Source organism: Drosophila suzukii, chromosome 2R (genome assembly GCF_043229965.1).
Source record: "Drosophila suzukii chromosome 2R, CBGP_Dsuzu_IsoJpt1.0, whole genome shotgun sequence".
NCBI classification, from domain to species: Eukaryota; Metazoa; Arthropoda; class Insecta; order Diptera; family Drosophilidae; genus Drosophila; species Drosophila suzukii.
The window spans coordinates 14,375,972-14,393,230 of NC_092081.1; the positions used below are offsets into that span (position 1 = coordinate 14,375,972).

At 40.6% G+C, this 17,259-nt stretch overlaps 2 protein-coding genes across 2 annotated transcripts; one reads left to right on the plus strand and one right to left on the minus strand.

Moving 5' to 3' along the window:
- Window positions 1-1,446: 1,446 nt before the first annotated feature.
- On the minus strand, window positions 1,447-5,255 carry CycB (Cyclin B). The gene is made up of 5 exons (XM_017075099.4): window positions 4,937-5,255; window positions 4,109-4,254; window positions 3,841-4,046; window positions 2,683-3,587; window positions 1,447-2,537 (listed from the first exon to the last, which is right to left on the minus strand). Exons 1-5 carry the CDS (start codon window positions 4,970-4,972, stop codon window positions 2,244-2,246), a joined length of 1,587 nt encoding a protein of 528 aa, XP_016930588.3. The 5' UTR covers window positions 4,973-5,255; the 3' UTR covers window positions 1,447-2,243.
- A 1,474-nt stretch (window positions 5,256-6,729) lies between these two features.
- On the plus strand, window positions 6,730-17,110 carry stl (ADAMTS metallopeptidase stall). Its single transcript, XM_017075115.4, has 10 exons — window positions 6,730-7,825; window positions 11,095-11,173; window positions 11,885-12,031; window positions 12,152-12,399; window positions 13,096-13,952; window positions 14,006-14,134; window positions 14,232-14,481; window positions 14,917-15,712; window positions 15,780-16,475; window positions 16,903-17,110. The coding sequence occupies exons 1-10, from the start codon at window positions 7,661-7,663 to the stop codon at window positions 16,977-16,979; spliced, it is 3,444 nt and encodes a 1,147-aa protein (XP_016930604.3). The 5' UTR covers window positions 6,730-7,660; the 3' UTR covers window positions 16,980-17,110.
- The last annotated feature ends 149 nt before the right edge of the window (window positions 17,111-17,259 follow it).

Here is a 17,259-nt window from a genome sequence, read left to right on the forward strand (position 1 = left end):
ACCGTAAACAAAAATTAATGAGAGCCATAAAACCGTCAAACTTAAATTTCGAACAGGCGCACAGCAAAGTCAGCAGGCTAAGTACAGTGGTCTGTCTAAAAAGTAAACGCTCTATTTCTTGGGTAACAATCTAGTTCAATAAATTCTTTGCTACCAATGGGAATCTGAACTTTATGTACACTGAAACTATAACTATGAAACCATAACACAATCCAACTCAGAAAATGTAAACGCAATTTTGATTTGAAATTCTAAAATGTTTCTCGAAAACTATCAAGATTTTGAGAATAACATTGTTTCTAATAAGTTTATAACATAATCGGATTCACTCCTTAAATTTATTGTATGCTAAAACGCAAAATGAAAAACTATTAAAGTCCTGTTGATGAGTACTTTCAGCTTTCGAAGTCAAAACTCCTGTAACATTTTCAAAACCCTGTTAATGCCGCTTTTTGTGAGCTCAACTAATTTTAAGATAAAAGTCCTTATGTTGTGAAATTAGATTTTGAATAGGTTGATAGACAAAGTCCTTGCAAATCATGTATTACCATAAATTTTAGTCGCTATAATATTCAATAATGAGTTAAGCTTAATTTATTTTGATGGGAACTTTTAGAATTTAGAATTTGGTTATTTTACAAATATCTATTAAATATTAGAGGATAAATATTTATGTGATATTTTTGTATTTGGGGTTCAGACAGTGTACCGAGGGAGCACTGTACAAGAGAAAAGTGAGATAGACACCCGCACACACGAAAGCGACACGCACACTCACAACCACGTGAGAGCAATGTGCTGGCAATTACCGTTGCCCATGGAACAGGGCACAGAAAAACCAAAAGAAGAGCGTGAAAAGGGGAAGAAGGAAGAGGCGAGGCGGAAGAGAAAGGTAAGTAACTGACCTGCGATCGGGAAGGTGACCTTCCCTCAGGGTGCCGACTGTATGTATAGGTGTAGGGTATATCCATGTACAATACCTTGTGTATTCAGGATTGATAAGAATGCAGGACAAAAGGACACGAGGAACTCTGTCCTTGGCGAAGGGTCTGTATATTCATCTCTGTCTGTCTGGTCCCTAACTTTTTTAGTAGTGTGGAAAATTTCTCACACTCATCAGCTGTCAAACCGAAATTTGTAGACCTAGCTAATTACTTTTAGAGAAATCTCAAGATGTCACAGAAAACTAAATATTGAAAGTCATCAATATTGAAATCTCGTTTCTTTTCGAACTAAGAAAATGTATTATATTTATTATCATACGATTCACGCAATAAACTTGAAGAACCAAAATGAACATATGTATGTACATATGTGCATACAAGCTTAACCAATAAAAAATGTTTCAGTTTGTACCCTTTTATATCGAAATTTAAATTGTAAAAACCTTTCATGTTGATATTATAGTGCAAGACCCATTAGTCACCCAAAACAGACTTAAGATCATTTTTGTTTTTAATAAAATTACACAAATCTTTATTTGCTATGTATTGTTCAGAGACAAGTTCGGAAACATCAAAATATGTTAAAATGTTTCTTAATCTTCGCTTATGTATAAGTAAACGATAAAACTAGCTTAGGGTGCTTTTTTGTATGGATGTGCTGCAATACATGATATAAATTACAAATAGTCTAGGTCTCTTTATATTTTTGGGAGGTATGGGAATATTTTTGCACAAGTTTTTTGTATTTATTCATAATGCACAGAACGAACAATTTCCCATCAAAGATAAAATCTAAATACAATTAGTGGTAAAGGATGAATGGGGTATGATTATAAAATATTGTTCTTGGAGAGACAACGCCGATGTTTTCGGCCAGCAAATGAACTCGTTGCCCACTCTCTCTCGGTGTCCACCGCACCGCCGCTCGCTCCCCACTGAGATGGTGACCCAGCGGGAGGAGCAGGCGGGCTCCAGCTTAGTCCGGTATCTAGTCTTACCGGAGGAACTCACTCCCATCGGCCGGCTCGCGTTCAACTTGTGCTCCAGGTGCAAAGATGCCGGAGCCAGCTCTTGGCAGCGGGTGAAAACTGCTCAAGGGACTCCAGCAGATTAAAATGCCTGGGGGAATTGCTTATGATGATGAAGATACATAGTTTAGCTATGCGACTAAGGTTATTATACGCATTTTGTAACGAACACGAAACGAACAGAATATTGAATACGCTACAAATTTAAAAAATGAAAACAAATTAAACTAAACTAGGTTTTTTGTGGGTCTTCCAATTACTTTGGCCCAGACTATTTCCTCGGGCTGTTCACGATAGAGTCCATAAGCGCACCGGTCAGCTCCGTTCGCAGTGCGATCTTCTGGAACTTGCTGCCCTGGTACTTGTTGTAGATGGCCTTCAGTTTGGCCTGTGGAGCATCCCGGGCCAGCTTTGCAATCTGCCGGGTAATGGGTCGCAAGTGGGCGGCCGAATAGCGCGAGTAGAAGGTCAGAGTGGGAGTCCAGTGTCGGTCGTTAAATCCTGTGCCAGCCCGGTAGTTTCCATTGAGCAAGTGCAGCGACAGAAACAGCGAAGCGGCAGCAATCTGCAAAGGAAGAGTAAATACAAATTTAGAAATGTATTTAAAAGATCAGTACAAAAATGTGTATCAAAACTGGAATAATAATGTATAAAACGTAAGAGTTTAAATGGTTATCTCTAGAATATTACTAAAAACATGCGGTACCCACCTCCGAAGGCCTGTAGCTAGCCATGTCGTAATCCACAGAAGCGAGCTCAATAAAGTACTTGGACATGGCATGGTGCTCATCCTCAGCACCGGCAGCCTTCGAGTACCGCCTCAAGAAGTGAATCGGCAGCGGACGGGACAGATTACAGTCGATGGCCTTGAAGATCTGCAGCTCCATTTGGCGAATTTGCCTGGTCGTATAGGTGTCGTCCGTGATGAAGACAAAGTCCCCAATGGCCGGCGGGAACAGCTCCTCGTACTTGGTGGCAATGAAGAGAGCCGTCACTCCCACCAGTTGCAAGTAGGTGCGCTTGGTGTCCTTAACCACTTGCAGATAACGATCGATGATGGCCACCGCCAGCTGGAAGGTTTCTGGAGCCAAATGGAACTGCAGGTGAACCTCGTTGATCCAATCGATCAGCACGGCTCGCATCTTGTGGGACACCTCCTTCTGACCTTCCAGGTGATCCTTGTGTATCGGCTGCTGCAGCTCCACCTGGTACAAGTAGTCGTAGATGTCGTTCACATATTCAGAGACCAAAACCAGGTTCTCCTTGTCGTTGGCATCGATGTCCTCGATTCCAGCCAAGCGCTTGCTGGAGAGGGACATGGTGGTTGGCATCGTGGATGTGGTTGTGGTGACGACACTGGTGGTCTTAATTAAGGGCATCCTGGTCACTTCCTTCTTGGCTTCCGGCACATCCTTCTTTACTTCCAGTGTATCCTTCTTGATCTCCGCCTCCTTGCGGGCCACAGCCACTGGCTCCCGGCGAATTCCGGAAACTCCCATCACGGGCTTAGCCAATGCAGCGCGAAGCTTGGTCAGCGATTTCTTGGAGAGATTGCTGTCCTCACGTTTTAAGGTGGGCTCGTTAATTTTGTCGTTGGAACTCGCCTTTACTGTAACTAGGATGTGAAAACAAGGGTGTTAATCCTAAAAATGATCAAACATTAAGATGATTACAAACCAAAATCTAATGTACTGTCAAGAAATGATATTGGCTTGTATTAGATAAATATTTTAGATATCTAGTAATTTAACGATGTTTTTTCTTTGTTTGGCAAATAGGGGTATATATTTTAAGATTTAATAAGTTATATTTCAAATGCTGAACAAATTTAAGGATTGTTTTTTGTTGGTATACCTTAGTAAACTTACTTTTAGTGGGTTCTACAGTCGTCTTGGTCGGAACGCGATTGCGTACCGAATTCGAGCGCAAAAAGGCCGCCACGCCCCCTTCGTTGGCCTTGGGCGGAGCGGCTGTATTGCCGTTGGTTGTAGTTCCCAGGGCCTGTTTCTTCCAGTGGGTGTCCACTCGAGCCTTGGCATTGCGCAGGGCATCTGTGAGCTTGAGATCCTTGGAGCTGGCACAGGTAATACAAATATGATGGGGATGGAAGACTTGGAGAATCACTTTCACACTTACTCTTTCTGCGCCGCATCTTTCGCAGCAATGGCGCGATTAAGACCGCGATTTTGCAAATCTCCCAAAGCAGCGCGTTTTGTTGTTGCCTCCTGCGAAGGCACCGTCAGTTTCTTCAGTTGCACTTGCTTGAAATTCTCCGAGGCGTTCTGGAAAAATATCATGAAAATTATAAATAGATTTTATTTATTTATATATTTAGTTAAAATACATAAAATATATTTAAAACGTTGATTGTATAAGTAAACATATGTATATCTCTCACATCTAAATATTAATTTTTAATTAAAGAATAGTACCATGTCTTATAATTTTAAGACTTGGTTATCATTGCTTAAATGATTAGTTTTTTTTCGGAATGATCTATTCCAACTTTATTATGTTATGTTATATTCCAACTCATTTATTGAATAGATCAACTAATGGTTTATCCATATTTTATGACAATTGTTAAAAATCTTGAAATTCACATTTTTCGGACGGCCATTTTAAGAAAAGAACCGCAAGTTTTATCCTTGATTTAATTTCTTTTTGATTTCGAAAACAAGGAGTAGAAGGCAATAATTAGCGGTACAAGTAGAACTAGAAAATTGCGCCAAAACGTGATTGCAGGAATTACAGCAACAAAGTCCTAGGACACAACGGCACTCTTTCACCCCCTCTTTCACTCGCTCTCTTGTCCACTCCTCACTCTCTTTCTCCGCTTCCTCTTCCCCTCTCTTTTCTTGCCCACGCTGCAATGGCGTCTCGATGATAAACCCGCTAATTTTAGAACTTTACGATCTTAACTAGCGATTCCCGGTTAATTCCAACAATTTATGTAAAACTCACCTCATCGCCGCGCATTTTCAGTGTTGTGCCCACCATTTTGATTATTTTTTCTATTTTAACAAACACAAGTAACACACAGATCAGCAGACGCTTGGCTATTTAATCTCCTTTGGCTTTTTGGATCGCGTTTCCTTAAATGAACGCGGATTTCGGTTTAGATATACAATTTGTTGTCCGAATAGTTAAGTTAACAAAATAAATAATGTAAAATACAATTTGTAAGTCGAATGTTGCTGAGATTTAGTCAATTCTCCGAAAACCTGATCGAGCTCTGCGCATGAAGCGAAGCCAAGCTGCAGTTTGAATTTGAAAATGCAAAGTAAAAATGTAAGGCAAGTCTAATCAGTGAGACCGCGGAGCGATCGACCAATTATACCGTCCGGCACACGGAATCATGTTTTTTTGAATACCCCAAACGGTCACACTGCAAATGCCACCAACTAACAGAGCCTACACCCAAAAAAAATTTAAAATTAACGATTTAATTCCTAAAACTCTTAGAAATATTTAAAAAAAATTTCAATAAAACAATTTAAGTTTTTTTTTTAAATCAACATTTAACCTATTTTTATTGTTAAATATATAATACTTTTAAATATGGGAGTTATTTATGGACACATACGTTTCACACTTAGTAAATCTTACTATTTTACTTTTGGGAATCGGTACGAAGTCCCGAGAATTTTTTAAATTAGTGGAGTAAAGTATTTCTATTATGCTTTTACACAGTTTTTTTTTGTGTAGGCGGTTGCAGTTGCATGGGTTGGTATATACTAAATAGTATATTCATCGCAGTATGTAGAAACCATGTAAAATAAAAATTTGGTGTTCTTGTAATTTGAATTACGTCTTAAGCCTTAAGCTGATTTAAAAATAAAGAAACAAAACCATATATTAATCTGCAGTGCAGAAATGAGTCATGTTCGATTTCAAAACAAATATGTTAAAAACACACTGCCTGACACGAATATAAATAAGATCTAAGCAAAAATTGTTTTAAAGGATGTAGAAACAAGTAACAGATAAAAACCAACTAATATAGTGTAACCATACTTCGGATTCAAAAGTGCAAACTATCGACTATCGATACAAAACCGAAACAGTGCTGCCCATCAAATTCAAATTTTAATTTGAAATTCGTTAGGCAGTGGAATTATACAATTCTTACAGTTGATTTGAGTTTATACCGTTAACTAGCCAAATTATATGCAAATGGAATCATAAAAAATGTGAACAGTATTTTTTTTCATTAGCATTAGGATTTCTAGTGTCTTCCTTATATTAATCAAGACATCTCTTTGACTGCCACTCGTCATTTTGACCGTTGCATCAGGCATTGATTGCATCAATTAAAAGTTGATCACTTCAATTGGCTGTGTTCGGTTTGTTTTTGTGCCCCCCTGATTTGCATTCGCTGATTTAAGATTTCCTGCTGCCACAGGCCGCAGAACATCGAAACTCCACAGCGGAAATGCAGCATAATTCTTGCTTCTCCCCAGCCTTTTTTTTGCTGATGATCAGTGTCAAGTTTTCGTCTGCTCCATCATTTTCAAGCACTTGACCACAAAACAATCGCCTCAGATTTTTGCTTCTGTTTTTTTTTTTATTTCGTGTTTTTTGGCCCTTTGCTCTGTCTTAACGGTTGGAGCATTCTTCTTCTCTTCTTCCGGCGCTCTGGCTCATTAGCATATATTTATGAGTTTGTTTGTGCTCGCGAACTCCAGCCGAAAAGCCGACCGAGAATGGAGCGCCAACCGACCGATCGGGTGTTCAAGTTTTCCGTGATTTTCACATTTCATTCGCAAATGTGCCGCCGTCGCGAGTGGTTGCCTCGCTCTCGCCGTCTCTTTCCGCCACTCAGCAGCCGTCTCTTTCGCCTCCAAAAAATCCTTCGATCGATCCAACGCGCATTGACCTCCACTAAATCGTTTTAAATACCCCAAAAACGGTCAGATTTCGGTGTGATTTAGCCATTTTGCATGTCGCTGCGATAGTTAAAATATAAAACTCATTTCGGCTATGGACATAAAAGCACCAGAAGATCGTTATGCTCCAGAGACGATGATCTATATGGGAGCCGTGTGTGTTTGTTGCTGGCTGCTTAATTGTGCGCTGGCGTTTAAATAAAAATAAGTGCGTTTAAATGTGAAAACAAAAGACTAGCATTATATATTGGCAATCGAGAATGGCAGCCAGTGTCGGCCAATAAATTATATTTCAAGCACCATTTCGCCTTATCTCGAGTGCCGATCAATAAGGAAGAACTTAGGCAACAAACTGAAGTACACTAAAAATTGGAAATTAAAAGTAAACCAAATAAGATAGAGTGCGAAAAGTGGACCACAACAAATGACTCGTAATGCAATGCCTGGGCAATTAATTAGTGCATAAACAGTTAAATTAACCGCCGTAAAAGTTGGAGAAGCACACACGATCGTGCCTTCACTTTTCCTTCCCTCTCTCCCTGTCTCGAGAAATCGGGCTTTGAGTTTTCCACCCTCGATTTTCGCAGCTGGAAAATGTAACTTCGAGCCACAAAAATTATGACGCAAAGTACCGAAATCGGTCGGCAGCCTGAGGAATAATATATTTGCAATTTATGCAACAATCGTCGCGTGGTGGTTGCAGCAACAAAGAGCGATTAGTGTACTCGAAGCATTACAATAGCCAGCAGAAAAGTCCCAGAAAACGACAAAAAGAAGACGTCATCATCAACGCATCGTTATGACTGTCTCAGCAATTGGATCTAATCGGCAGCGTCGTTTGGCTTTAATTGTTTTGACCACCTTGTGGCTGCTAATCGATGCCACCCCCTCCGCATCCGAAAGTCCAAAATCCGTCAGCATTGAGCTGCGTCGCAAGAGGAGCCTGCTCTATAATGGCATTGAGGTAAGACCCGATATCAATCAATGGTTGCGCATTGTCAAGCGATTAGTGATCAGCCATATAGAGAACTTGTAGACAATAGCAAATCTTTATTACTTAAAACGTTTTTAGAACCATTTTATTACAATATTTCAATTACCTTGATTATTATTCATAACAAGACAAGATCTTTGTACAAAGCCGACATACCATATGGTGAGCTTTTGGTGAGTCAGGATATCAATCAAAACTTGTTAATGGCCTCATTGTGGAATGATATGTGATAGTCATGTCTAATCACACAGACAAAATAAAGAACTTGGAATACAAAAGTCCCCAACAACCTTGTAATGATAGCTAGTAACAAGTCAAACTTATGATGTAAAGTAAAGATGTTAAAAATGTTATGTCCTATGCTTAAAAAGAAAACAGACCTCTTTGTATACAACTTTGTATTAAGCCATAAAAACACTAATAAGCTCTATCCAGTTCCATTTTCTAAATCCTATATTGTACACAAGTAATGTAATTAATTACCCCTTGTTATAGATACATTCAAAATTAAACAATGATATTTTCAAGTGTAAGCATTCTTGAATGTCATACGATTAACCCATTTCCAAAAACATAGGCATCATCCATTTATAATAAAAGCTCTATTAATTTCCGTTTTCAAAATCCCATATTGCACACAAGTAACATAATTAATTACCCCTTGTTATAGATACATTCAAATCTAAACAATCATATTTTTCAAGTGTAAGCGTGCTTGAATGTCATACGATTAACCCATTTATAAAAAAACAGGTGGATCATCCATCTATGTATGCGTCAAGTGACCAATAAAGAGCATAAAAAATCGCCATATAGACAGAACATGTACGCGAAAAACACAAAAACATATTGTCTGACTCAAGTAGAGTTTGAAAAGCTAAGCAGAAAAGCTTGACGGGGAGTTCCAGGGGGAAAATGGGGAGGTTGAGAAGTATTGCCACAAAGACGGGGCGTTGAATGACCTCTGCAGAAATGGGCGTTGAAAAATGTTTTGGTAATTCGAGAGCTTTAACCCAATAAACATTAGCTGTTGCGAACAAGGCGACAACTATTCGAATTACACACATGACTCGTGTAACGTGCCCCTCTTTCCTATTTCCCCTACTTTTCCCAGATTCTCAATGCCTTTAATTTGAGCTTTGCCTTGCGTCGCAAAGTCTCTTTCAGGGTTTTAGGAATTCATCACACGATTATAGGGAATTGCAAACAATCTTGCAAGCAGCTGGCTATTGCAGCTGCCTCGAAATTCTCGATTTTTTCCCAGACTTTACAAAATTCGTAAGACAGGCGGTTCCTCCTGTTGATTTTAGCCAAGTTATTGACCCTCTGAGGCAAGACTTTAGAATCACTGGCTTGGTTACGCTGTTGATTATGTGATTTTCCCCCCATTTTATTTGTATTTTTACATTCGCACTCCTTTGCTCTCTTAAATTGGCCTGAAGACAATTTTCTGTGATATAATTTCCACGTGTTGGTTTCTAGTTTTCGCCATTTTACCCTTGTTTTTCTGCCTTCTCTGTTTTTTTTGCTCATTGTGCCCACGGGTCACGCAAAATTTCATCACATAATCAGCTTGGCGAGCGATTACAGTGAGCATATGTACCTGCATTTTCCGCTTTTCCCTCCGCTCTCTCGGTTTTGTCATCGGTTATTGTTGCTGTTTGTTTGGGGCTTTTCCGGCAATCGCCGACTGTTTCATGTTGATTTGCTCTTTTATGCTGTTGCCCTTGCAGCCAATTAATGTCCATTTCATTGATCATTGTTTTGCTATGGTAAAGTTCAGCAGGAAGATTTTCGAAAAGTTAGGTAAGACCGGAGATCGAAAGAGGGAAATGGCTTTGCAAGGGGTCGTCTAAATATAATGAACTTCCATAACTTTAAACAAATTAATTGAAATTTTTAAAATTTTATTTATAGAAATCTTCTTGTTAATAAATTGATGGGTCGTAAATATATTGTTCTGACTTTTAAATACAATGATATGATGCACTATCAATAAAATATCTTAAGAACTTTCTTCAAAATTGTTTTATTTGTAGAGTTTGGTTCGTAGATAAATTTTAGATAAGTAACACAGATACAGATTCAAAAATTTGCACAAACCATTTCTTCTTTCCCATGATATTTGGGTCGACCTGAGTAAAAGATCTATTAAAACTTACATATGTGCTACAACCTTCAAGTTCCAGGACATAGCTAAGACTTATAATTGAATGGGCGTACATATATTTTTCTGACTTTCAAATACTTTAAGTTATGTATCTTAAGAACTTTCTTCATAATTGTCCTAAATAATGAGATAAAATTCAATATATTATAAAATTTTAATTAGGACTTAAGGGAAGTATTTAATTATTATTTTATAATCAAGTATATCCCATGAAATTTTTATATATGTACAATTCTTATATTGAGTATGATACTCAATGTATTTCAAGTAAACTATTACGAACTTGAATTTGGTTTGGGTTTGCGTATTATGTTATAAATAAACTATTATTATTTTGATAAATTTATTATTAACAAACGATTTTAAATTCTAACAACTGTAAAGCAAACAATATTTTTATAAAAAAAAATAATTTCCTGGGATCATGTAGATTTAAAAATGCATCATTTGGCTGACCTAAAAAATGTCTCCATCGAAATTCTGCACACCTTTACCTGATATCCCTGGGCGGTTAACGACCAGCCACGCCCCCTTTGTGCAGCATTACAATGTTGATAATAAACATTCGCCACAACGGCAATTTGTAACACCTTCTCCTCGCGGCTGGAGGCGGAGTTTCGATCCGAAGAGCCGAAACGCTCTTCACGCTTCGCCGGCTGCAACGCGCTTTTCCACAAAAGCCAAATAAACCCGAATGGAAACTGTTACAACAAATTAAATTAAATAATCGTGCAAACAGGCGCACGCACCACAAAATCGGACAAGATATGTAGCGTATATACATAGGTATACATTTTTACTGCAGCACTAACCTTTCCACCTGATGATCTGGTGACCCCAGCACAGCTGTTCGGTTTGCCTAATTGGGGTTTTCTTTCGAGGTACAAATTTTCCATTGTCTGGGAGAAAGTATTTTTTTTTGGGGGAACTTGAGAAAACCCTTCTCCGTGGGTGCTCGGATCTGTTTTGGTCTGTTTAACGCTTTGCTGGCCATGTTACACTTTCCGCTTTGCATATTAAACATCATTCATTGCTATTTCTCTTTCTCCTTTCTTTTTTTCCACTGCAGCTGGACGAGAACACTCTGTTGGGGCATCTGAGGGAGCACGAGAGGGCCCTGATCTTTGGCTCACGATCTCCGGAAGAGGGTAAGTGTTGGCCCCCAGGCACTGACTCGAAAAGATTCTTAATTTTGACCCAGAGTGGAGAAATGCGGCTTTCTGACCGACTTATACGCTCGATGCCTATCATTCAGTTGAAAACATAAGATATCAAAGGCCTTACTTATAATCTAAGCTTATAATTTACATATTAATTTCGCATTAAGGAAACTTTCCTATCAGTCACACAAAAACTGTTCTCTAACATCATAAATGTGGCTGCTTCTCTAGACGCTTTGATTATAAGTAATAGGATGTTATTCCATCTCATAAAAAAAATCGTTTGTTAATATTACCCAATAATCTACATACGTATTACGAAAAGTGATCAATTTTAAAAAGGAATGATAACAATGTTTAATTTTTGTATATGTTCCAATAACACTTATATTAGTAATGGTACACCCTGTGACCGCTGTTTTTTTAGTATTATTTTACAAGAACTCCTTATAAATTTGGCTAACAAATTTTCTGAGTGGTTGAATTCTTTTGGCCCTGACCCATTACCAACTTTAACATGTCATTAGGCCGGGAGCCCAAACATCAACAACAGCAATCAATGAATGCTAAACTTGAACTGTTAACTGAAAGGTGGGTCTGAGGGGGTAGGTTAAGGGGGGCTTTTTGGGGGCGTGGAAATCTGCGCAGTTGTTGGCATTGATCCATGACAGGCACTTATGTTGTTTGTTTACCTGGCAGCGCCCGAATTCAAACTCGTGCACTTGGCACAACAGGAGCGGCAGGCGGGGAATCCCCAAGAGGCGGATGGAGCACAGATGGCGGCGACGGAGGATCGGGAGGGGAACCCCCAAAAGCGACGTCAGCGCCGCAGCCTTCCAGTAGAAGGTGAATGAAATAGCCCAAGTCCCCCAAACCGCATCCAAATCGAAATCCAGAGAGCATTTCGTGCTGCTCCAGTTGCGGTCATTATGCGAACAGTTTAATTAATTCAAATGCATTCGGCAGATGACGATGTACCGCCGGCGGAGAAGGGGGCGGAGTCAGGGGAGTCAGGGCAGGCTGGGGATGCAGTGGAGGCCCGGTTGCAGCTGCAACAGTCGCCGCAGCTAATTGACGACGCCTTCATCTTCATCCGCCGCACCGAAAATGGAACCCAGTTCGTGGAGCACTCCCCGCAGCTTCTCAAGCGTTTGGAGCGATGCTTCTACCGGAGTCCAGCGGCTGCTCTCGATCTCTGCGAGCACGGCAATGTGGTAAGACAACCCAGAAAAGCCTATTTGATTCGATTTCTAAATAACATTCTAAAACATTTCTAAAATACTAATTGTTTTTATCTATTTCTACAAAGCAAGAGGCATGGAAAAAATTATATTATTATATTAATTAATATCTTTTGTATAGCTATATTTTTTTAGCTAATAAAAAATAATACTTAACGAATGTAAACATTTATTCAAAAACAAATTTGTTAATATCTAATAATCTTTTACATTTCACTTAGCTGACTAAAAGCTAAAAATATTTTTTTTCTGTACATAATTCAAAAAAGGGAAATAAAGGGATTGATTTTTTTCAATAATAATAATATTTTTAATAAATTCATTGTCCTAATCTAATTTATTATTTGAATAATTGGTTTTTACAAAAAAGTTGTAATCAATTTTAATATTTAATATTAGAATAATTGTCTTTAAATAATCATTTTAAATCAATTTGTATATTTAATTCCCATTTTCTAAATGCATTTTCTCAACCAAATTGCACCTCATATTAAATCATAATTGTTCTTCAATTTTTTTCTCTAGTGAGTCAAACCAGATATTTAATCTAAAATTAATTGTTCAATTTAGTAGCACATTTCACTGAATGTGGAAAGTACTTTCCATTCCGAGATCGTGTGTTTACTTATCCCCGTGAGGTTATTAATTTTTCACGCCTCAATCCCGCAGCGCGGCGTTTTCCAGCAGAACGGCAGTGACCTGGTGATCCATCCGCTCCCCTCGCGCTTCGGCACCGGGACGCATGTGCTCTACCAAGCGAGGTTGGACAAGAGCGGTGGCTACAGTGGGGCCTCGTCAAGGCGAACGGCTCCACCGTTAGACAGCCAGCTGCAGTTCGAGCCCGATGCGGAGGAGTTCAACGAACCAAGGCGGCGATTGCGGGCCCAGACTCAGGCCCAGTCCCCGTTGAGATTGCGTTTCCAGCCACGACACCACCATCACTCTCATCCAAATCCACTTCATCATCATCATCATCATCAAAGAAGGCGTCGCTATATTGGGGATCCTCCGCGCAACCGCTGGTCGGACATTCCGGAGGAACTCTTTATAGAGACTGCCATCTTTGTGGACAGCGATCTCTATGCCCATATGCAGCGCAATTTTCCCACAAACACGGAGAGCAAGGTGGTCAGCTTTCTGCTGGCCATGATCAATGGCGTCCAGTTGCTATACCATCATCCCACCCTGGGTCGTCGCATTAACTTTGTGCTAAAGCGTCTCGAAATCTGGAAATCCTGGGATCCACCAGGACTGGCTCGCTCTAGGGATGTGGAAAATTATCTCAACAGCTTTTGCAAATGGCAGGAGAAATTGAACCCTTTCTCCGATGCAGATCCCCTGCACTACGACCATGCCTTGGTATTGACGGGTCTGGATCTGGTGACCTATGAAAAGGGCAAGGCCAATAGCCAGGTGGTGGGCATGGCCACGGTCAAGGGAATGTGCACTTCTATATACTCCTGCACAATCAATGAGGCCAAGCACTTCGAGAGCGTCTTTGTGGTGGCCCACGAAATAGGACACAAGTAAGTGGTTCCGTTAAATAAAAAGGATATCATTGGATAGCTTTCTCTTTCAGCTTGGGCATGAGGCACGATGCCAAGGAGATTAGCTGCGATCCCACCATGCACATCATGTCTCCCAAGTTGGGCAGTGGTAAGGTCACCTGGTCCAAGTGCTCACGCACTTATCTAGAAGATTTCTTAATGTAAGTTGAATGGAGTCCTAGAGTTTAAATATGTTTTTTTAAACATAGGGATTAATATTAGTTATTTTAGTTATTTAATATTTTATTATTTTTTTAGGGATCCCCAGGCAGAATGCCTTTTCGATCGCGATCAGTTTGTGGGTCCCTGGGATCACACTGCTGGTGGGCGTCTTCCTGGTGAGCGTTTCAATGCCAACCAGCAGTGCATGTTGCGCTTCGGAAAGAACTTCATGCAGGCCAGCACCCAGAGCAAGATGGAAATCTGTAGAGATCTCCATTGTCGGCAAGATGGACTGCCTTGGACCTCGCATCCTGCTTTGGAGGGCACCGAATGCGGTGCTAACATGGTAATATCCTCTTTTAAAATCAAAATTAGTTAAGGTTAAATGTTCACGTTTTAAAAAATTGAATTCTTACTTATTTTAGAAAAACTGTTCTTAAAGTAAAGAAAATACTTTCAAGTTTATTTTTCGAGAAGACAAGTTCTTGAAACCAAGAAAGTACTCTCCAGTTTTTATGTTTGAGAAACAGAGATGAATGTAGTTTATATTTTGTTTGACGAGACGAAAGCAATCTAGCACATCGGTAACTCTTCATCTCGATTTTAAATATGTGATATTGAATCGATCTTCACTCTTGATATTGAGAGAGTTCATAAGTGTAGGAATTTCATTTAAAATATATTAACAATTTTTGAGAACTGTCTATGATTTTGTTTTCTCTCTCTGTCTCACCAAATATTTTAATATGTTTCTCTTCATGACTTTTCTAATTTATTTTAGTGGTGCCGCGGTGGGTCTTGTGAGGCTCGTTCCTCCAGGCAGGGCAGTTACTCAGCCCTTAAATCCTGGCCACCCGAACACGTTCCCGAGGCCACCCACGAGAAGATCATTAGGCACGAACCGAACAGGATAGCACCGCAGGTGAACGACTACAATCTCCTGGGAAATGAGCTGCCTGGATCGCCCTCGAATTGGGGCGAATGGAGCGAGCCAAGTGCCTGTGAGTCCGGCTGCCTGTACGGTCAGTCGCGACGCCTCCTGGAGGGCAGCACCGGACTGCGAACCTTCAACAGGAGCTGCTTGAACTTTCCCTCTCGCTGTATTGGCCGGGATCGGCGCTTTGTGACCTGCAATTCGCCCCAATGCCACAAGGTGCCGGTGCAGACGATCGGCGACTTTGCCAGTCAGGTGTGCATGCAGGCGAGGAAGTCGGATCCGGATCTCACCGGCGAGGGCCAGCAGCTGAGCAGCACGCTGGACGCCTCCTGCAAGATCTTCTGCCGCACCAAAACCAATGGCACCAAGTCGCGGCGTTGGACATTTCCGGATGGCACCACCTGCCAATCGAAGCAGCACAGTCCGGAGGACATTACCTATTGCATTTCGGGGCGATGTGAGCGCTTCTCCTGCGACAATTCCACATCCAACTTCTTCAAGATGGACAATAGCTTCTGCCAGACGAGATCAGTGCGACCGACCAGGGACTCTTCGGATCAGGAGAGCAGGCAGCAGACCACCAGCCAGCGATATGCGGAAAGGCAGGAGGCGAAACCACCTAAAAATCACTATGAGAATGGTAAAAAATTCGTTATGTCACATTATGATAGGAATGATTATAGCTCAATTTAAACTTCTCCCTACAGAGGTGGCCAAACGCCCTGCCTATGGCCAAGGCAACCATATCAATGCCCCACCATCGCCTTATAAGAGGAGAACCTACCACAAACCATATCCTCCTGAGAACTCGCGACCTCCACCACCTGCCTCCGCCTCACTGATCGCCCTCGATCGCAGCTCATCCTCGGAATCGGAGTGGGTGGTGCATCCTGGTTGCCACTCCAACTGCATGACTGACTCGAAGGGCGTCCAGGCGGTCACCTCTCGACTGACCGGATTGGAGACCATCCAGCTCTGCTCGTACCGCATCCAGCCCTGCGAACGCCTCCAAACGGCTGCGGAGTTTGCGGAGCAGACTTGCGCCCGGTATCGCCAGAAGGTGCGCGGACTGTCCGGCCATGGAGCCCAGATCTCGGCCAGCATCGATGAGCCGGATCGCAGCTGCCGCGTGGGCTGCCAGGATGAGTTCATCAAGTACAGGTACTACCTGGTAAACGGACGCAATGGGCACTTTCCGCCAGGCACTCGTTGTTCGCCGGTGGGCAAGAGATATTGCGTAAACGGCAAGTGTCTGGAATTCGGCGACGATGATCTGCCGCTGGAGAAGATCCACATCAGCTTGGGTCAAATGAGGACGCGGCGGAGAAGGAGTTTGCCCTTCAATGATATATTCAATTTAACGGAGATAAACAGCACTGTGAACCTTAATGAAACACTTTTAGGTGAGTGTGTAGGCGAGAGTAACTACTTGTTATAACCTTTCGGAGGATTGTATGATTTGCGACCCTATAAAGGGTATATTTATTTTTGATCTGCGTCACTGGGCGACTCATGTATCTTTGTTGTGTATAATCATATTCTTTTCTACTCTGGGGAGTAACCAATGTTAGGGATTTGGGAATTATCAAATTTATTGTGCTTTGATCAGAAGACTGTATCATAAAGCTTGTCATAGGAACGATCAGAAAATAGATTTCAGAATTTGAAAATGAATAATATAAAAATGAATATTTGTAAACAAATCTGCCGAGCTATGATTTTAGTTGAGTGATATGGTCTTAGCATCAAGGTTATACAAAATTCGGCTTACCGAAGTTAATCTTGCTATCTATGGTTTATAAATTTTACTTATTTCTATATATTCCTTAGATGTCTCCACCGAAAACATCGAATTCACACAACCCATTCACGTCTCCGCAGACGAACTGAGTAGCAAAAGCCGATAGCCCAATAGCTTCCTGGCCACAATTCCCCTTAGTCGATTAAGTTCTAAGCTAGCTTAAGTTCAAGGCTGGCCAGAAAACTGCCTATGAAATATAAATATATGGAATAATAAATGATAATAAGATATAAATATCATTTTTCTTATGGGTTCTGTTTTGGGGGAAAACATGTTAGGAATTTAAGGGACACCATTTTCCTTACAATGAGTTACTTAGTTGCAAAGTCAAAAACAAAAGTAAATATAATATATAATATATATACTTTTTAAAGGTTATATTGGTT